The sequence below is a fragment of the Octopus sinensis genome, linkage group LG4 (assembly GCF_006345805.1).
Source record: "Octopus sinensis linkage group LG4, ASM634580v1, whole genome shotgun sequence".
Classification (NCBI taxonomy): Eukaryota; Metazoa; Mollusca; class Cephalopoda; order Octopoda; family Octopodidae; genus Octopus; species Octopus sinensis.
Window position 1 is genome coordinate 14953533 of NC_043000.1, and position 21788 is coordinate 14975320.

Genomic DNA, 21788 nt, shown 5'->3' on the forward strand with positions numbered 1-21788 from the left:
TATCACAAACTGTCTTAGCTCTCAGACATTTTAATGTGATGTGAAAGAAAGAAGGTGGTGAATCTAGTTAACAGTTCCTCATGAAGATAACATGGATGCCACTTGGACTCAAAAGATTGACCATTATGTAAACCTCCTTGAGGACTGTGAAGATGCTGGCTGGAAAATGGAGCATTTTCTAATCAAAGTCGGATGTAGAGGGTTTGTTGAACATGGTGTAAGACATGTTGTTATAAAGTAAATACCACCATGACCAATATCCAAACTACAGTGGAAAAGGCTAGCCACTGGATTTAGTTAAAAAGAGATGAAGAGTGATGGCTAGAAGAATATTGACCAGGCAGGACAAGTGAGCCCAGCCCACTTATGCATGCCTTTCCTCCCTTGGACACAAAGACCTGTTGAGGCAAGCAAAGTCGATATCGAACCTCATCCGACGACAGGCACCCATGCCAACCCCCTTTGCTTACAAAGACATGTTGGGGTAAGTGAAATCGAAATTGAACCAATCCTATGACTGGCACCCGGCAGATGCCAGGACCCCTGGACTGGTGGTACGTAAAAAGCACTATCCGAATCGTGGCCGATGCCAGCGCCGCCTTGACTGGCTTCCGTGCCGGTGGCACGTAAAATGCACCGATCCGGCCTTGCCTGGCACGTAAAAAGCACCCACTACACTCTTGGAGTGGTTGGCGTTAGGAAGGGCATCCAGCTGTAGAAACATTGCCAGATAAGACTGGAGCCTGGTGCAGCCTTCTGGCTTCCCAGATCCCCAGTCGAACCGTCCAACCCATGCTAGCATGGAGAACGGACGTTAAACGATGATGATTTGATAACCAGTTCATCTAGCAAGCAGGGACTCCTATCAGTGAGGGTGCGCAATGATGCCATCAAGAGGTAGGCCCTGAAACGGCACACATTCTCTCCTGATGACCCCATACACTAGCTGGCTTTCAGCTGGTAGCACTTGCATCTGCAAGTTGTTTGCAAAACGACATATATATATATATATCTGAAAAAATGAATAGAAATGGTTATTCTGATAATTTTTCCACTTTAATAATTACAAAAGATAAAAACCATTAGTAAATTTATAAACGTCTAAATATTAAAGTGGAAAAATTATGAGAAAAGCCATTTCTCTTCATTTTTTCAAATATATAATACTGTACCAAGGACATTTTATTTCTTCATCATCATCATCGTTTAAAGTCCGCTTTCCATGCTGGCATGGTTTGGACAATTTGACTGAGGACTGGTGAACCAGATGGCTGCACCAGACTCGTCTTGATCTGGCAGAGTTTCTACAGCTGGATACCCTTCCTAACGCCAATCACTCCGAGAGTGTAGTGGGTGCTTTTACGCGCCACCAGCATGAGGGCCAGTCAGGCGGTACTGGCAACAGCCACACTCAAATGGTGTTTTTTACGTGCAACCTGCACAGGAGCCAGTCCAGCAGCACTGGCAATGACCTCGCTCGAATGTTTATTCACATGCCAGTAAGGCGACACTGGTAACGTTTACTTCGGATGGTGCTCTTAGCGCTCCACTAGCACAGATGCCAGTCATCAAATTTGATTTTGATTTCACTTGCCTCAACAGGTCTTTGCAAGCAGAGTTTAGTGTCCAATGAAGGAAAGGTACGCATAAGTGGGCTGGTTACACCCCTGGCGTATATATATATAGATAGATTGATATATGTATATATACAGACATTTATGTATGTATATGTGTATTTCCCCTTGTCTTGACATCATGGTTGTAAACAGGTATCACTGTCATAAGCAATGTTGTTAATTTCAAATGCTTCATGAAAAATATGCCTGGCCATAAGGAAATATAACTCTGATTGTAAACAGATGAGGGTTGGTGACAGGAAGAGCATCCAGCTGTGGAATATCTACCTCAATAAATTACGTCTGTCCCATGCAAGCATGGAAAAGTGGTCATCATAAGACAATGTTGAAATAATTCAAGCAGTGGCAATAAATGTTAAACTCTCTGATGAAGAGGTCAAACATTTGTCTTATAAACCTGCTGTCTGAAATTTAATCAATTCCCCAGGTGAAGTGAAATGATTAATCAGAGCATCAAAACAAGGATGTGACATCTGCTGGTTCTAAATTTTACATCTAACTCTTCAATACTCATCATACATTTGGCACAATTTTACACAACACATTCTTCAAATTTCATAGAATTTTAATTTAAATTTGCAAAACAGGTACTTAGCGTATAAAGATTTCAAAATATTAAACATACAAAAAAATGGTCTTTTCTCTTTATATATATAATATATATTATATATACACACATATATATATATAATATATATACATATATAGATATACACACACATATATATATACACATAACATATATACACATACATATACATATATATATATGTACATATATACACTTTATATATATATATACACTTAATATGTTTGTGTGTGTATATCTTTATATATACATAACAAATACAAGAACTATTTTTATTTTCTCAAATAAAAGTAGCTCTGAAATTTATAAATATTCTCAGCATTTATGATTGAAAACTCTTCCTTCCCCTACAAATTCATGAGCAATTAACATATTTTTTCTTGCTGATTTGTTTTCAACATACATACATACATATCATCATCATCATCGTTTAACGTCCATGGAGAACGGACGTTAAACGATGATGATGATATGTATGTATGTATATATATACATACATACATACACACACAAGTGTTTATGTACAAGAAAAAGAGGGAGAAGAATTTTGGAACTGTGACGATGGCATCAGTTTAAGGAGGAACCATGTTCATATTCATTGATGTGGACAAAATGTGGTTACGGTATTGAACACTTAAACCAGTCATCCAGAACTTTAGCAACTGTTTGTCTTCTTCTTTGGCACCAACCACTTGCAGAAGTTTCTTCATGTCGTCTTCTGATCGGCTGCCACCAGCTTTGGTGAACTTGAATAGAACCTTTACTTTGCTGGAAAAATAAAAAAAAATTAAAATACTATAAAAAGTATTTCATCTAAATGGAGGGTGGGGGTTCCTTCTTAATTTTTTACCAACAAAATGAACTGACCTGAAGGAAGTTGATAAAGTTTACAAATAATTTTATAAATGGCTAAATATGTTATTTTTTAATGCTGGACAATTATCACCATTTTAATATCCACTTGTTCATGTTTGCATGGGTTGGAGGGAGTTTGTTGAGGAAAAGGCAAAAAAAACCTTTACTAAGTGGTGGGGAAGGTAACTTTATGCCAGTAGAAGGACAAACACGGGTGTATGTGTATGTCTCTTCTTGTCTTGATAGCATATTCATAGAAAACTAGTGTCATTCGTTTGCAATCTTTCATGTACCACATACAAAGTGCCCATACAAATACCATATGAAAAGCATCCAGTACATTTTGTAAAGTGGTTAGTGTTAGGAAGGGCATCCAACCATAGAAAACAGACCACTGGAGCCTGGTGCAGCCCACCAGCTTGCCAGCTCCTGTCAAACCATCCAACCCATGCCAGCATGGAAAACAGAAGTTAAATGATGATGATGATATATATATATATATAATGTATGTATATATGTGTGTGTTTGAGTCACTTCGTTTTGACATCATGTGATAGTTGTAAATGATTTTCATTGTCCATAGAGAGGGATTGACAATGGAGATACTGTATGCGGACGACCTTGTTCTGATGAGTGAGATGAGGGAGAAGTTTTGGAAATGGAAGGAGGTGTTTGAAGGTAAACCTCAGGAAGACAAAGGTGATGGTGAGCAGGGTGGAAGAAGTGTTGTTGGGTAAGGTGGATCCATGTGGTGTATGTGGGAGGAGGGTAATGGTAAATGCAGTGTTGAGTACAAGATGTGAGAAATGGATTCGTGGTACATGTACGAAAATGAAGAAGGTGACCCCAAGACTCTTGAGAGAGATTGTTTGTGGAAGATGTGAGAAGCTGGAGGGCTGGCGGAACCAGTGGAAACTGAGAGGGTTTTGTTATTTGGGAGATAGAGTGGATGTGAAGCAGCTGTGACAGCAAGAGCAAGACTTGGCTGGGTGAAGTTCAGGGAATGTGTAGCATTGTTATATGGGAAAAGGTTCTTGTTAAAGATGAAAGGAAGGGTCCCTGTTGACAGGGACAAAACCCCAAAATTAAAACACTGGATGATGATGACAATAGAATACCAAATACTGTAGTATTCACCTTGAGAGATTCTTTCATATACACATATGGTATTAAGAGCACAGACATATATCATTAACAAACAAAAAATGTCTGGCATGAGTTCCAGAACTGCCAGATCATGTGATTTCACCATACTCGAGTTTCCTCAGTGGTAGGCATCTACTAACCACATAGCAGCTAAATCTCACTGCCAACAATATCTAGAATAACACTGATATTGCAAATAGCCAGCAGACTTGTTAAAAAACAAATATTAGCAACAGAAGTAATATTAATACCAAATAGCAATCATTATATCTTACTTAATGTGGATGTGTTATTAGAATGCCATATAGAGCGATATTTGCCTTGAGAGATCCTCTCGTGTTTATGGAGTTCAATACATATGACAGGCATACTGAGCACCCAAAAGTATACTAGTTAGATCATAGACACAAATCTCATTTAATAAACAAAGTGATCAATATTTAGTAGTAAAAAATATGCTTACTTCATCCATTCTTCTTTTAAACAAATTAAGCATTGTTCAATAACTTCATAGCATAGATTTGTATTTCTTAGTGCAAGTTCCATACGGATTAGTACCTTAGGAGCTGAAAAAGGAAGACAATTTTTATAATTAAATACACGTGATTTACCCATGAAATAGAAAAGAAAAAGCAATCAATAACATCATCATCATTGTTTAACGTCTGCTTTCCATCCTAGCATGGGTTGGACGATTTGACTGAGGACTGGCAAACCAGATGGTTGTACCAGGCTCTAATCTGATCTGGCAGAGTTTCTACAGCTGGATACCCTTCCTAACGCCAACCACTCCAAGAGTGTAGAGGGTGCTTTAAGTGCCATCGGCACAAAGGCCAGTCAGGCAGTACTGGCAACAGCCACGCTCAAATGGTGTTTTTTACGTGCCACCTGCACAGGAGCCAGTCCAGCGGCACTGGCAACGACCTCACTCGAATGTTTTTTCACGTGCCACCAGCACAAGTGTCAGTAAGGTGACGCTGGTAATGATCACACTCAAATGATGCTTTTTATGTGCCACCGGCACGGAAGCCAGAATTCAAAACAAACATGCTTACTGTCTTACAAAACTGTTGGACAAGATCGAAGAGGAGGATTTTCGTGGTAATTCTATAAAACAAGACTAAAAGACAGCGTTACCAGGCATACAAAAGGCAACTGTTAGAAGGGCAGAAAAGATTCACTGTAAGTAATACACAGAGAAAGATCAATTCCATATGGATAAGCTGATAAATGATCTTACTTTCTCTTTTTCTAAGTTTTATATTTACAATGGGTTCTCAAAATACAAAGATGATCTGTTTTGGAGGTCTGTTCTTTAACCAAGCTGTTTACTACATGAATAATTAAGAACATATAAACAGGGTAATACATTCTAAGCCATGCCCACATAAAAGCAGGAAATGTTTTACTTGTCCATCCATCAACAGCAAATACATAAATATATATATATATGATTGATTGATTGATTGATTCTAGTTTCAGCTCATGAACTGTGGCCATGCTGGGGCACCGCCATTATATATATATATATATATATATGATTGATTGATTGATTGATTCTAGTTTCAGCTCATGAACTGTGGCCATGCTGGGGCACCGCCATTATATATATATATATATATATATATATATCTGTGTGAATATGTGTATATATGTGTGTGTGTATGCATGTTTTCCCTTTGTCTTCTTCTGTTGATACATAGCTAATCATCATCATCATCATCATTTAGTGTTTGCTTTCCATGCTAGCATGGGTTGGACGGTTCAACTGGGGTCTGTGAAGCCAGGAGGCTGCATCAGGCCCAGTCTGATCTGGCAGTGTTTCTACGGCTGGATGCCCTTCCTAACGCCAACAACTCCGTGAGTGTAGTGGGTGCTTTTTACGTGCCACCCGCACAGGTACCAGACAGAGCTGGCAAACGGCCACGAACGGATGGTGCTTTTACGTGCCACCGGCACGGGGGCCAGGCGAGGCTGGCAACGGACACGAACGGATGGTGCTTTTTACGTGCCAAAAAAATGAGAAAAATAATTTTCTATATAAAACAGGAAAATTTCCAAGAAAGATGAAATGTGTTCATAGACATTAACAAACCATACGTACAAGCTTTCCCAGCCACTTAAATGTGTGTGTAGTTTCCCATGGTTTGTTATTCAAATTTCAGCTCATTGGTTGAATATAATTTCCTTCAGAAAAACATTTGCTAAACAATTGGCTAATTTAGCATACCATTCATATATGCTCTTCTAGCACTTATACACATGTGTGGTCTACACAGATTTTGCTGTTCAAATATGAAATCATTAAGCAAATGGACTCCCAGTCATTTATACACATACATAACCTGCACATGATTCGTGGATCAAATTTCAGTTCAGTATGCAAATTCAATTTTCTTCAGAAAAATCATTTGTTATTCAATGTTCATTTAGAGAACCATTCATATATGGCTATCCCACTGAATATCTGTATGCTACCATGGTAGTATACTTTACTTTTGTAATCTAGATAATGTCAGAGATAGTAGTTTTATAGCTAATGTATCTGTTGCATTACCAACCATTCTACTGTAAAAATATCTGTCAGGCAAAACTGAGAGAATCAGAATAATATAAAATACAATTACAATGACTGAAACATGTTTTGAACTTATACATATATGTGATCATTAGACCAGCACCTCAAATTCACAACCAGAGTTACCATATCTGATGGCATAAAAGACACACAGGCATATTAGATGCACCCCAATTTCAGCAGAGCATAATTGAAGAATAGAAGTTTAGTCATGATAGGTCAGCTGGTATTGACAAATATCACCAGTCCACTGTTACAATAATCCCTTTTATAGTACAAATAGTAATAATAATGTTTAAGTAAATATTATTCATGTGGAGGCGCAATGGCCCAGTGGTTAGGGCAGCGGACTCGCAGTCATAGGATCGTGGTTTCGATTCCCAGACCGGGCGTTGTGTGTGTTTATTGAGCGAAAACACCTAAAAGCTCCACGAGGCTCCGGCAGGGGGTGGTGGTGACCCCTGTTGTACTCTTTCACCCCAACTTTCTCTCACTCTCTCTTCCTGTTTCTTGAGTAACGCTGCAATTGACTGGCGTCCCGTCCAGCTGGGAAGAACACACACTACAGAAACCGGGAAACTGAGCCCATGAGCTTGGCTAGGCTTGAAAAGGGCAAAAAAGAAAAAAAAATATTATTCATATAATTAGGTTAGGCAGAAGAGACTATCTCGATTAAAATTAACCTATAGTAGTAAACACCAGGGACAAAATTAGCTTATGGGAAACCCAACTTCATGCATAGAACCAGGGATGATTTTCTGAAATATTTTGGGGAAAAAAATGTCTTATATGCCATCAAATATGGTACATATAAATTGTTTAAAAATGGAAATTTTTACCTTTATCTGGCAGGATAACATGGCTACTGATTTTGAACTCATAGCTATTGAGATCTTGTGGTCCCTCTTCAGGACTGAGAATCTCTATTAAAAGGAACTGTTCTGAGTTTAGAATATGGTTAGGTAACAAAACTCCAAGAGGGACTCCTAAAAAGTTGCAGCGCCAAGATTCTTCATACTTTTCACTGTAAGGAATTATTTTACAACAACCTTTTGGTAATAAACCCTGTGGTGAGATAAAAAAATAAACAAATAAAAATGCCATGATGAGAGAGAAAAATGATTCAATAAAATTTATTTTTAAAAATGGTGTGCATTGAAGGAAATTAAAGAGAATTATCAGTAAAAAATAAAAAACAGAATAATTCAACATTAAATCATTAACAACTAATTACATTGTTACAGGGAAGAAGTGTCTGAATAAACAAGCTGGACTCTCTTCCCTCAGACCCAGATTTCATATCCAGTTGTTGGCTTTATTGGAAGACAGTTCACTCTATCTGCTGAGCCTTCAAACCTAGTCACTTATGTATATATCATCATCATCGTTTAACATCCGTTTTCCTTGCTAGCACGGGTTGGACGGTTTGACTGGGGTCTGGGAAGCCAGGAGGCTGCACCAGGCTCCAGTCTGATCTGGCAGTGTTTCTACAGCTGGATGCCCTTCCTAACGCCAACCACTCTGTGAGTGTAGTGGGTGCTTTTTACATGCCACCGGCACAGGTGCCAGGTGAGGCTGGCAACGGCCACGATCGGTTGGTGCTTTTTACGTGCCACCGGCACAGAGGTGAGTCGAGGCAGCACTGGCAACGGCCACATTCAGATGGTTCTTTTACATGCCACCAGCACTGGTATCACAACTACAATTTCCATTGATTTTTTATCGATTTCAATTTTGATATTGATTGATTTGATTTTGATATATGTATATATACATAACTAACTAGGAAATCAAAATCAAAATCTAGTTACTTATGTATATATATTTATACATTTCCTAGAAATATCAATAAAAACTTATCACATGATATGTTGTCCAAAAAAAAGTTTGAGAATTTCATGGTGATTGAGATAGAAGTAGAATAAAATTCACAATTTAGCATACACAGATGATATAAATGATATGATCAGTTAGAGAGAACATCTATACAATCCAGATGTCAAGAAGAGAAAAACACTTAATCCAATGACAATGAGACATCAAAATATACAGGATTGTTTAGAATTAGAGAATGTGTGGATTCTTGAGCAGGTTTAAATACCTGTAATCAATAAATTACCAATCAATATTTTTTTTTTTTTCACTACCCACAAGGGGCTAATCATAGAGGGGACAAACAAGGACAGACAAAGGGATTAAGTCGATTACATCGACCCCAGTGCGAAACTGGTACTTTATTTATCGACCCCGAAAGGATGAAAGGTAAAGTCGACCTCGACAGAATTTGAACTCAGAACATAACGACAGACGAAATACCGCTAAGCATTTCGCCCGGCGCGCTAACGTTTCTGCCAGCTCGCTGCCTTATTACCAATCAATATTAATTAAGTAACAGGAGTGCCTGTGTGGTAAGTAGCTTGCTTACCAACCACATGGTTCCAGGTTCATTCCCATTGCATGGCACCTTGGGCAAGTGTCTTCTACTATAGCCTTGGGCTGACCAAAGCCTCGTGAGTGGATTTGGTTGACAGAAACTGAAAGAAGCCAGTCGTATATATGTGTGTGTATATATATATGTATGTATGTATGTATGCATGTGTGTGTATATGTTTGTGTGTCTGTGTTTGTCCCCCCAACATCACTTGACATCCGATGCTGGTATATTTACGTCCCCGTAACTTAGCGGTTCGGCAAAAGAGACCGATAGAATAAGTACTAGGATAACAAAGAATAAGTCCTGGGGTCGATTTGCTAGACTAAAGGCAGTGCTCCAGGATGGCCACAGTCACATGACTGAAACAAGTAAAAGATTATTCATACAAAGAGGCTAGAGCAGGTTCTCATTTTAGAGGAACTATAGACTATTATTTAAAACTAACACATTATCATCATCATTTCACATCTGTTTTCCATGCTGGCATGGGTAGGATTGTTTGACAGGAACTGGCAAGTCAGAAGACTCGCAACAAGCTCTGCTGTCTGTTTTGAACATGGTTTCCCTGGTTGGATGCCCTTCCTATAATGCCAACCTTCCTATAGTGCCAGGCGAGGCTGGCATCAGCCACGGTCGGATTGGTGCATTTTATGTGCCACTTGCACGGAAGCCAGTCGAGGCAGCACTGGCTTCGGCTACGATTCGGATGGTGCTTTTTACGTGCCACCGACATGGAAGCCAGTCGAGGTGGCGCTGGCATCGGCCACGATTCGGATAGTGCATTTTACGTATCTCCAGTCCAGGGGTCCTGGCATCTGCCGGGTGCCAGTCATAGGATTGGTTCAATTTCGATTCCGATTCTTGTGTATCATAATGAAGCAAATAACAAGTAACTTTGTATTTATCAAATGTGAGCACAGTATCTCATGAAGTTGGGATTCCCCAGTCGAAGACATAAGCTTTACATGTATTTGAAGCAAGAACCGTCTAGTGGAAACACTCTTTAAACAAGCTACATTCATAGAACTTCAACTCAATCCAAGCTAACACAACACATCACTTATGCATTGATATCAGTTTATAGTAGTGAGCTAAACCTATACATGATGCCTTGTTCAGATCCCAGATCATCAGGGATCTAGCAGACCTACCAACAAACCATACCAACCATGACTATCCCATCTTATATTTTAAGACATGATACATCTAGGACTATTATCCAATTTGTTCGTCATTTTTAAGACAATAGGGTGTGTGTGATTCTAAGGAATCTTGGTAGTTATTTCAAGCAGATGAAGTGACTTCATAGAGGCTGCCACACTGATTCATCTACATGATGTCCATTGTAACAAGGTAGACTATGTCATTGAAAGTATGTACAACTACATCACAGAGCCAAGATATCAACCACTGATCCTGCAGCTACGAATCTGTGAAGCCTATCGATTCAGTCAACTATAACACCAATCATTATAATAGAACAGATGAAATAATTTTGGGTAATAACAAACCTTCAAGACTTCTAACATTGACTTGACAAGCTGTTTCTCTGCACCCTTGACAATTAACTGGTTCCCTATGACAATATGATGGGCCACTGTGTGAAAGTTTAAATAACCAAGCACCTGTAAAAGAAGAAAAAAACACACAATCCATTAGACTACAGTTATTTGTTACTCACTACATTTAGATTACCCTTTAGCATTTAAAACTGGTCATATCCGGCCCAAATATTTAACCTATTTTATGTTCAAACCAGATCCAGCCTCTTACACATCATCATCATTTCACGTCTGCTTTCCATGCTGGCATGGGTTGGATGGTTTGACTGAGGACTGGTGAGCTGGATGGCTGCACCAGACTCCAATCTGATCTGGCAGAGTTTCTACAGCTGGATGCCCTTCCTAATGCCAACCACTCCGAGAGTGTAGTGGGTGCTTTTACATGCCATCGGCATGGGGGCCAGTCAGGCGGTACAGGCAATTAATGTGGAATATAATGTAGAAATTCACACAACTGCACTTGTATAGATGTATGAAGGGGTGCTGCAAAAATCCTGGCTTTAAGGGTATTACAAAAGGCCTGGTTGGAGACCCAACCTTCAGAGTTCTTTTACAAGGATTAGAAAAACTAAAGGACCACTGCAGTAAGTGTGTGAATCTGAAAGGGGGATATGTTGAATAAAATCATAATTAACTGATCCACCAGTATTTTCTTTTATCCAATGCCATGAACTTTTCAACACCCCCTCATTTAGTGCTAAGACACACAAGAATATCATGCCAGACAATTTTCGTTTGCTACTGATATTCCTCTATGCTTTTTAGCACTATACATCTATATGAGATAGTTTCTTGAGATGAATACTGCAGTTGTGTGGTTTTCTACTGTACATCACATTGCAAGAGATTGGTAGAGGCAGCTAATATATGGAACGCTGTGAACAACAAATTATAATTTCATTTCAAGTACATTTAAGATAATTAGTAGGGATAAAAAAAGAACATAATATTGATCTGGTGTGGGCAGAGGTGTATAGTAACTTGAGAAAATTTAGTATTTTAAAGGAAAAAAATTGACAGTACAAAATTACCTGCATAACATTTTGTAAATTATAAAATCTCGGCTGATCTGGGTCGGCATCCATTGAATCAATGTCTGGATTTTCTTTGTCTGGACTGGATTTCCTCATGTAGAGTTTTATAAAGCCTTCTTCAGTTTCTAGAAAAATAAAAGGGACAGAATAATTCATTTACACTTTGTAAATGTTCATCCATTCAGGCTTCTACACAATTTTTGTCTATCAATTTCACTCACAAGGCACTGGTCAGCTGAGGCTATAGTAGAAGATACTTACACATGGGGTCATGCAGAGAGATTGAACTCAAAGATACATGCTTGCAAAGCAAGATTCTTAACCACACAGCCAGACCTGCGTCTGTGGTCAGTAATCCATCTTAACCTTAGAGTCATTATATATCATGCATTAACAAGCAAAATAAATTTTGGAAATTATTGTTCATCAAAATTTTGCTTTATTAAGATTTTTTTTTTAAATTCTTCAACTCACCTTCTAATCTCTCTGTATCCAGAATAGCATCTTCTGTAGGAGGGGCTTCTAGAGAGGTTTCAGTTATTCGGTTAACGCAAGCTTTAAGGATCCACACAAACGATACATGTAACATTTTGAAAATATGTTTATCATCTGTTAATTCCTTCAATGATCGAGCTGGCTTGTTACCACCTCGTTGAAACCGGAAGCTTGCTGGGTAAATACTATCTCTGTAGCCTTTCTGCGGACATCTTGTCTGTTCTTCAGTGTAGACCTAATAAACATTAAGGGTAACATTAGACCAAAGTAAAAACAATTCACTCAACTACTTTGAAAAAGAATGACACACACACATATGCAGATATATATATATATATATATATATATATATAAGGAGAGTTTATGAAAAAACAAAAGACGAAGACAGGTGGTGTATAAAACAAACAGATGTATTAGTATAATGCTCAGGAATAGAAAAAGTCTTTTACGTTTCGAGCCTATGCTCTTCTACAGAAAGGGACACAGAAAAAACAAGGAGAGAAAACAATGTGTGTAGTGGCTAACGATCTATCATGGTGACTAGTACCGGACATATATATATATATATATATATATATATATATATACACACACATCTTGAAACTTGAGTATGAAGGGGTACTGAAAAGTTCCTGGCTTTAAGGGTAACACAAAAGGGCTGACTGGAGGCCCAACCTTCCGACTTCTTTTACAGGGCTTAGAAAAACTGAAGGACTGCTGCAATAACTGTGCGAATCTGGGAGGGGAATATGTTAAATGAAACCATAATTAACTAATCTTCCTCTATCTTTTTTTTACCCAAAGCCAGGAATTTTTCAGCAATCCCTCAGATGTATGCACCTGCGTACATATGTATGCATGTATGTACATACGTATGAATGAATGCATGCATGTATTTATTTATTTATGCATATATATGAGGGGGGTGCTAAAAAGTTCCTGGCTTTAAGGGTACCACAAAAGGCTTATTTGGAGGTCCAACCTTCCCATTTCTTTTGCAAGCCTTAGAAAAACTGAAGAATTGCTGTAATAAGTGGGTGAATCTGAGAGTTGGATATGTTGAGTAGAATCATAATTTTCTGACATTTTCTTTTACCCAAAGCCAGGAACTTTTCAGCACTCCCTCATATATACCCTCCCCATTTATCTCTCTTTTTCCAGCTGAGAAAGCCATGTATCTCCTCTATCATACTTTCATCATACAACGTCACTCTATCATACTTTCATCTCAGTTGAACAGGGCCTTATTTTCAAAGTTACTTGGTGACCTCGTTAATGCTGGTGCCACAACAAAAGCACCCAGTACACTTGTAGAAACCCATGTCAAAGCAAACACTGGAGTTTGCCACAGCCTTCTGTTTCCCTGGTTCTTGTCAAGCCATTGAACCCATACCAACACAGAAAACAGATGTTAAACAATGATGATATGTATATATACACACATACATATAAGCATGAAAATTGCATGTTAAAACAATGACCATGGTGTGTGTGTGTGTGTGTATGAGAGAGAGGAGAAAGAGAGCCATTACAGCTATAGAGTGCTGACACAACATAGTCTCAAGTTTGGTTCCACTGTGTGATACCTTGGTCAAGTGTCTTCCACCATGGCCCAGGGTCAGCCAAAGCTTATGGATGGATTTGGTAGGCGGAAACTAAAAGAAGCTTGTCATATATGTAGACCCCTCTGGCACGTAAAAAGCACCCACTACACTTGCTGAGTGGTTGGCATTAGGAAGGGCATCCAGCTGTAGAAACACTGCCAGATCAGACTGGAGCCTGGAGCAGCCCCTGGCTCCCCAGACCCCGGTCGAACCGTCCAACCCGTGCTAGCGCAGAAAACGGACGTTAAACGATGATGATGTGTGTCTATACCCTTGCCTTGATATCACATAATGGTTGTAAATGAGCATCACTGTCATACCAGCAGTGTTATTTGTTTCCAGTTTTCTATGAAACATATTTGGCCATAGGGAAATATTTCCTTGCTTGTAAACAGATGAAGTGACAGGAAGGGTATCCAGCCATGGAAAAATCTACCTTAAACAAATTCCATCTGACTCATGCAAACAAAAATAATTGGTTCTATATTTAAGAGATGAGAAATTATGTACATTATTTATATTTGACAGATAATTGTCCTCATCTTGTTTGTTGTTAACACAACGTTTTAACTGATATACCCTCCAGCCTTCATCAGGTGTCTTGGGGAAATTTTGAACCTGGGTTCTCATTCTTGAGGTATTTTTTGATGTTGTTGTTATTATTATTATTATCATTATTAAGGTCACTGCCTGGAATTGAACTCGGAATCTTGGGGTTAGTAGCCCATGCTCTTAACCACTATGCCATATGTTGAATGAAATCGTATGGCGTAGTGGTTAAGAGCACTGGCTACTAACCCCAAGATTCCGAGGACAAATATCCATCAAATGTAAATAATGTAATTAATGAAAAATAATTGGGTATTAAATGATGATGATTTCTGATTCAAAACACAGGGCAAATTATTTCAATAAATATCAACAATGTTAGCTTATTCTCATTTTTTTTTCTCCTGTTCCACTTAAACTACTTCAACAGAAAAAGAAGAATTACACACAAGTTACCTTTTCTGCTTTCATTTGTAGTTGCTTGATAACAAGTTGTAAATTTGGTACAAGGAAAGACCAAGAGTTCAACAAATATAATTTGTCCATCATAACAATGATGATGCTATACCAACGTTTAAATCCACGAGCTTGATTATCTTGGATATAGAAAGTGTAACTGAGAACATTGCCTTGTTGTTTATCACCAAAGAAAATAGGACCTTCTCGACCGGGACACACCTGTGGGGTATAAAAAGAGTGAAAATAGCAATAAAATGTGACTAAACAGCTGATTTTTTTTCATTAAAATCATTACTTAGATATTTTTCTTTTTTATAGTGTCCATCTCCTACCAGATATTATAATTTATAAAACGGCAATCTGTTCAAAGTGGCAACAAACCAAGAATAATCCAGAATTATTTTTCCTAGGCGTATCCAGCCCACTTATGTGTACCTTTTCCTTCTTTGGACACTAAAACTCTGCTTGCGAAGACCTGTTGAGGCAAGTGAAATCAAATCAAACCAATCAAAATCAAATTTGATGACTGGCGTCCGTGCTAGTAGGGTGCAAAGAGCACCATACGAGTGTGATCATTGACAGAGCGACTAACTGGCTTCCGTGCCAGAGGCACTTAAAAGGCACCACTCGAGCATGATCGTTACCAGCGTCGCCTTACTGGCATTTGTACCCGTGCTAGTAGGGTGCCAAGAGCACCATCCGAGCATGATCGTTGCCAGAGCAGCCAACTGGCTTCCATGCCAGTGGCACGTAAAAGGGCACCATTCGAGCGTGATCGTTACCAACGTAGCCTAACTGGCACCTGTGCTGGTGGCATGTGTAAAAAGATTCGAGCGAGGTCGTTGCCAGTACCGCCAGACTGGCCCCCATGCTGGTGGCAAGTAAAAAGCACCCACTACACTCTCAGAGTGGTTGGTGTTAGGAAGAGCATCCAGCTATAGAAACTCTGCCAAATTAAGATTGGAGCCTGGTGCAGCCATCTGGTTCGCCAGTCCTCAGTCAAAATCGTCCAACCCATGCTAGCATGGAAAGCGGACGTTAAACGATGATGATGATGATGATGAACAATTGAGACTAGAGATATTATCCAACCATCATGTTTTTGGTCTACCCCTAGGTCTCTCATCAATTGACTTGGCTTGAGAAAGGTCTTGCAATTCTTTCTTGTGATATTCTAATCACATATTCATAGTACCAGAGCTGTGACCCCTCCATGCAGAGAAATAGCATCTCCCTGATCTCTGACCTATGCACTCTTGTCAAGTAACATTATTCTAGAGATCCTTTGGAGTAGGCGCTCTCAACCACTTTTTATCTATGGAACCCCTTTGATTACTATTTTAATCTGGTCACCCCTATACCCATTTGAAGTTTAAAAACTAGTTTTATAGAAAATTCTTTCAAAATTAGAAATAATACATCTCTAGAACTCTCAGAGAGATTTATGCAGTAGTGATACAATAAAGTAGTTATATGCTGTCAACTTAATGTGACAGTCCCATGAAGGGAATAATACTACTGCTATTTAGCCCTAGGAAGCATCAATGCTTCCTGTCAGCCTTGACACATTTCCTGTGTCCTTATGTTTACAAGAGGGAGACAAGCACCTCCACCCAGCTAAGCCAGCTTCAAGAGACTAGTTTCTGAGTCATTGCTCGTCTTCAGTCTGGAGTAGCATGGCCTGCTAGTTTATCTTTCAAAATTCCTATTTTGTTTTTCACACATTAATTTGTGTAAGTTGAACTAAGTAAATGTTAGAGAAAGAAACCTGTTTCTTGCAATACATACAAATGCACACATCTAAAGCAAAATTTTTTCAGGGGCCCTTAAAATACTGTTGTGGATTCCAAATTTACTATTTTGTTACATGGACTCCCCAAAATCTTTTATGAACCTTCAGGGGCTATATGGACCCCGGTTGAGAACCACTATTTTGGAAGAACCCCATTTCGACCACCTACATTCACAATAATACTGACATAAATTCTCTAAATACAACTACACAGGTGTTTCTCTTATAAGTAATAAAAAAATCTCCATTTTGCAGTTTTAAATTATTCCTAAAAAAGAACTTGAAAAAATACCAAATGCATAGTATTCGATAATAATTTTGAAATATATAAGACATAAAAAAAAAGTATGCATTACCTCACAACTAAGACTTCGCAGACAAGCTTGTCGTACCATACTAAAAACTTTGGGGTGGTGTGGATGTTGGCTGCTCACATAACTAATAGGAACTTCATCATCGTGACTAACAAATCCAGTTTTGACTGAATAACAGCCCTGCATGAAACAAATTATCCAGTTTTTAAAAAGATATACAAGTGACAATAAGCAATTATGAAGAACACAAATTTATAATTCATCACAAAATAAACTGGCATGTTAAACATTTGAATTCTAATTCTTTTGATCTTTTAACTGGTTACTCGTATGTGATGGAGAATTCAAGGGAGCTGAAATTTACTGAGGTGAAGTCTGCTGTAAGTTTGTGCCCTCTTTCCAGATGTTGCTAGACTTGTATGGTTTGTTGTGCTATTTGAAGGTAAATGATGAGAAATGACATAATAGTCTAGAGATTTTCCTGAACAAATATCCAATGTTTACATTTAAAAATAAAAGTGAAATATAAAGCAAAAACTGCAAGGAAAGAAGAGAGAATAAAAACGAGACAAAATAAAGGGGAAAGAAAAAAATAGTAGTGTAAAGAAAGAAAAAGAAAATAGTGAAATGGAGAGAATGAGAGAGAAGGAAGAATACAGAAATAGGAGTAAGATGACATACTTCACAAAGATCTGTCTTCATACTTGTCACAGCAGCACTATCAGTAGAAGAAAAAGAACCATGTCTTATGGCTTTTGACCGGTTGTGTAGATGACCAGCACTGACATCAGACAATGCATCCTCATCATCTACAGCTCTGTGTTCTTGTGGATGGAAAGATTGTGTGCAATATACAATTCTTGGGCCATGGAGTTCACAGAAGTGACACACAGCTATGATAGCATTCATTTTTATAATTTAAAAATATCTGGAATGAAAAATATATACAATGTTAGTAAAAAGAAAACTTTAAATATAAATCATTTCTGAATTAGAATCAAAGCTGCACTGGGACCATGAATAGAGACCTCAAAGACATTCTCCAATAGGGGGATCTGCTAACCTCATCTTCTTCAATAACACAAAGACAAATTACCACATATATCAAGAAAACAATATTGTACCTAACCCTTCCTAAACCTAGATCAATGCAAATGCTAAGCCACACAATTACTGAAGATTTCCCCTGGAAACTGCACATCTTCAGCATAGCAAAGACTGGCCTTCCTATTCAGGGCCAGAAAACACTGCAGTCCCAACAACTCAAATAAACCCCACAATGAAGTACTTCTCCCACAGTGCAGCTGCTACACATTCAGACATCCAAAACAGACCAGCCAACTAAGTGACATGAAATCACTCACTAACACATTCAACCTCTAGTCCATAATCATGCTGTATACACTCACTCCAGAGGCGCAATGACCTAATGGTTAGGGCAGCAGACTGGAGGCACAATGGCCCAATGGTCAGGGCAGCGGGCTTGTGTGTTTATTGAGTGGAAACACCTAAAGCTCCACGAGGCTCGAGCAAGGGGGTGATGGTGACCCCTGTTGTACTCTTTCACTCCCACTCTCTCTTCCTGTTTCTTGAGTAATGCTGTGATGGACTGGCGTCCCATCCAGCTGGGGGGAACACATACGCCACAGAAACCAGGAAACCGGGCCCATGAGCCTGGTTAGGCTTGAAAATGGCGCATAAATAAAACTAAATACACTCACTCTACCGTTTCTACTGCTACAGTGGCCTCTGCTCCACATAGCTGGCTGGTCTTGTTCCACCCAACAACTCAGACACTTCCAACTTATGTCTTTCCTTGCCCCATCATCTATATTGCATTCAACCCACTTAGTCAAGCTGTTCTCCCCAGAATGTCAACCCTTTGAAATACTCTCTCTACCCATGTTTTTCCAGAAAACATCAACTGGCAACTATAAGAACACTAACTGTGTAGATCTCACCAGTTTCAGAGGGTTTGCAAAAACAATGGGCACATCCCCTTCCTTTATACCTCCCACCCTAAAAAAATATGAGCTTATGTGCAAGCGTATGCAATAAGCGGAGAAACAAAACCATTGTTGAAGAGATGTAGTATTCATTACAGGCTTATTTTCTTGAGATATGCCAAATGTGCAGTTTCATTCCACTTCAGTGCCAAGACCCTCACAGAACACTCTCAATGAGATAGCATATAACGGGGAGTAATTAAATTATGTGGATGAAGCTTGTATGTGAAAAGAGAGGAAGGCATATAGGCTGGTGCTATCAATACAGGAGTATGTATAAGACATGTGGAGGCGCAATGACCCAGTGGTTAGGGCAGCGGACTCACGGTCGTAGGATCGTGGTTTCGATTCCCAGACCGGGCGTTGTGAGTGTTTATTGAGCGAAAACACCTAAAAAGCTCCACGAGGCTCCGGCAGGGGATGGTGGTGATCCCTGCTGTACTCTTTCACCACAACTTCCTCTCACTCTTACTTCCTGTTTCTGTTGTACCTGTATTTCAAGGGGCCGGCCTTGTCACTCTCTGTGTCACGCTGAATATCCCCGAGAACTACGTTAAGGGTGCACGTGTCTGTGGAGTGCTCAGCCACTTACACGTTAATTTCACGAGCAGGCTGTTCCGTTGATTCGGATCAACCAGAACCCTCATCGTCGTAACCGACGGAGTGCTTCCATCCATGTATACAACATAATATTAATATAGAATATGATGATAGAGACAACTTGAGCACTGAGATACTTCTGAGCATTCCACCAACATGCACACTACAATGGAACAATCAGACATGAGTCTTCTAAACCTAGTGATTAATGGCAAGTATAACCCATAAACTGGCAAATGTATCTAACATCCTGGAATGGTCAAAAGCTTTGCAACAAATAAACTTTTACCAAAATGCTCAAGAATAAAAGACAACTGGCATGTAACATAGCACGGGCCTCCAATGTAGTTGACTGTGAATACTAAAAGAAACATAATGAATATAGTAATAAGGTGTTTGTTAACTAACACCATCATCTAAGAAATACTGGAGGTGAGGGTGTTGGGCTAATAATTGACAGGATAAGAGATTACCTTTCTAAGGAGTAGGTCACAAAGATGCGTTTCTATATCTCAAGGTAAATACACTCAGAGAGAAATTGCGGAAGTTGGTGAAACCGGCAGTGGACAATTGCTGAGTAATTTTTCTTAGATATGGTTGGGTCTCACATATGCAAGACTAAAACTCAATCTATGAGTATTTTGTACGCAGAACGCTCCTTTGAGGTACTTCCTACGGCCATATTGTTTAATTTATTTACATCTGTCTAATTAGATATATGGCATCTGAAGTTCCGTTTTCTGGAACAAGTCCAAATAACATTTTGTTCATTTTAACTCCCAACGTGTGCGTAACAGCAAAACTATCAAACACAACTATAAAATAAGTAAAATTTAAGACTATTTTTGAGTTTTCAAAATCAGTTTAAAGATTTTCCATTTGTTTTGGGTTTCTCTATTTATTTATTTATTTTTTAATTAAGGTACAAATTCTATGTCAACATAAACTTAGTCGTTAATGTTTACTTTAGTACCCAACTAAAATTATTAAAAAGATCAATTCATTCTAGTCACGAAAACATCAATACAAATACAGATTAATTTATCGGAATATTACAATACACAACTTAAATAGAGTTTGAAGAATTCAAAACAATTTTATAACTTCATTATAGTGACGTTTTATTCCTTCTTAATTGTTGTTGTAAAAGTTATCTAATGTTTGTAATTAAATATTTAACAATGATCAGTGACACGGACATCAAACTATTATTTTCCTGCGATTCAATATTGTATATAATCTAACGCGAAGTAAATAAGTATGTACCACATGAGGTGGTTAAATCAAAGCAAATTAACAGAGAAGATAAATAAACACACTATATAGATATATTTACAAAATAAAAAGATTTGGGAGAAAGGGAGTGCGTATTTATTTAATTAAAATACACTAAATGAGAATAAGAATAAAGTAATTACCGATATTTTTTATTTATTAAGCTAAAAATATAAATATTTATCAGTAAAAATAATAGTGACAGGTAATCAAACAAACACGCTATCTCTATGTTCGAAATAGATCATCTTATCAATCACATGAAGTGAATTATATGATGAAAGAAAACAACATGGTTATAGTAAACAATACAGCAAAGGCAAAAATGTCGGGAAAAGGAGTCTGGGGAGGGAAACGGAAACTAGACAAGCTTTGGGAGGAGATTCTTTAAAATAAAATTAATCCATGTATATACAGACCATCAAAAATTGAATGCACTTGTTGTATTTACAAAGCCATGTTGGCTAGAACCAATTTAGATATCGGCCACATTCCCGTGATTAATGAACTGGTTGGCACACGATGAATCACGAGAAACACTCCTTCCATTGCACAAGATATCGTAAAATGCCGAGTTTACTAGAAAGCAGGGCTTTTTTTGTTGATGTTTCCAACGCTATCTGTGATTGGTTGATATTACCAACGTCAGCGTTAATGCTGACCAATTATTAACGTCGTTTCAAACGGTGAAATTATTGTATTTGCGTGGTTTTTAAAATGGTGTCTGCTAGTTAATAAAAGTTTTGTCGAAGTGACTACTACGACAGGTGAGGGCGTAACATCGGTATATGTACCGGTGTTAGTACCGGATACATTTCAAGAAAGTGTTGTTGTTTTTTATATATGGGGGGGGGGGGGT

General features: G+C 38.5%; 1 protein-coding gene across 3 annotated transcripts; it reads right to left on the minus strand.

Moving 5' to 3' along the window:
- Positions 1 to 1229: 1229 nt before the first annotated feature.
- Positions 1230 to 21520, minus strand: LOC115210867 (folliculin). 3 transcript variants are annotated; one of them, XR_004998635.1, is made up of 10 exons: positions 17730 to 17957; positions 17091 to 17228; positions 14940 to 15161; positions 12310 to 12565; positions 11833 to 11960; positions 10751 to 10864; positions 7645 to 7870; positions 4691 to 4793; positions 2720 to 2994; positions 1230 to 1281 (listed from the first exon to the last, which is right to left on the minus strand). XR_004998635.1 is itself a non-coding variant. In XM_029779629.2 (10 exons), exons 2-10 carry the CDS (start codon positions 17955 to 17957, stop codon positions 2799 to 2801), a joined length of 1611 nt encoding a protein of 536 aa, XP_029635489.1. In that variant the 5' UTR covers positions 17958 to 17976; positions 21349 to 21520; the 3' UTR covers positions 2696 to 2798. The 3 variants fall into 3 exon arrangements, 1 of the variants encoding a protein (XP_029635489.1); XR_004998634.1 differs by lacking the exon at positions 1230 to 1281 and adding an exon at positions 2487 to 2624 and having other exon boundaries at positions 2697 to 2994; XM_029779629.2 differs by lacking the exon at positions 1230 to 1281 and adding an exon at positions 21349 to 21520 and having other exon boundaries at positions 2696 to 2994; positions 17730 to 17976.
- Between the last annotated feature and the right edge of the window lie 268 nt (positions 21521 to 21788).

Coding starts and splice junctions, on each gene's coding strand:
- LOC115210867 (XM_029779629.2), bottom strand. CDS start 17,957: ATGAATGCTATCATAGCTGTGTGTCACTTCTGTGAACTCCATGGCCCA. Junction 12,566..14,939: donor TACAAATGAAAGCAGAAAAG/GTAACTTGTGTG, acceptor AATGTTTATTAG/GTCTACACTGAAGAACAGAC. Junction 2,995..4,690: donor TTAAAAGAAGAATGGATGAA/GTAAGCATATTT, acceptor TTATTTTTCCAG/CAAAGTAAAGGTTCTATTCA.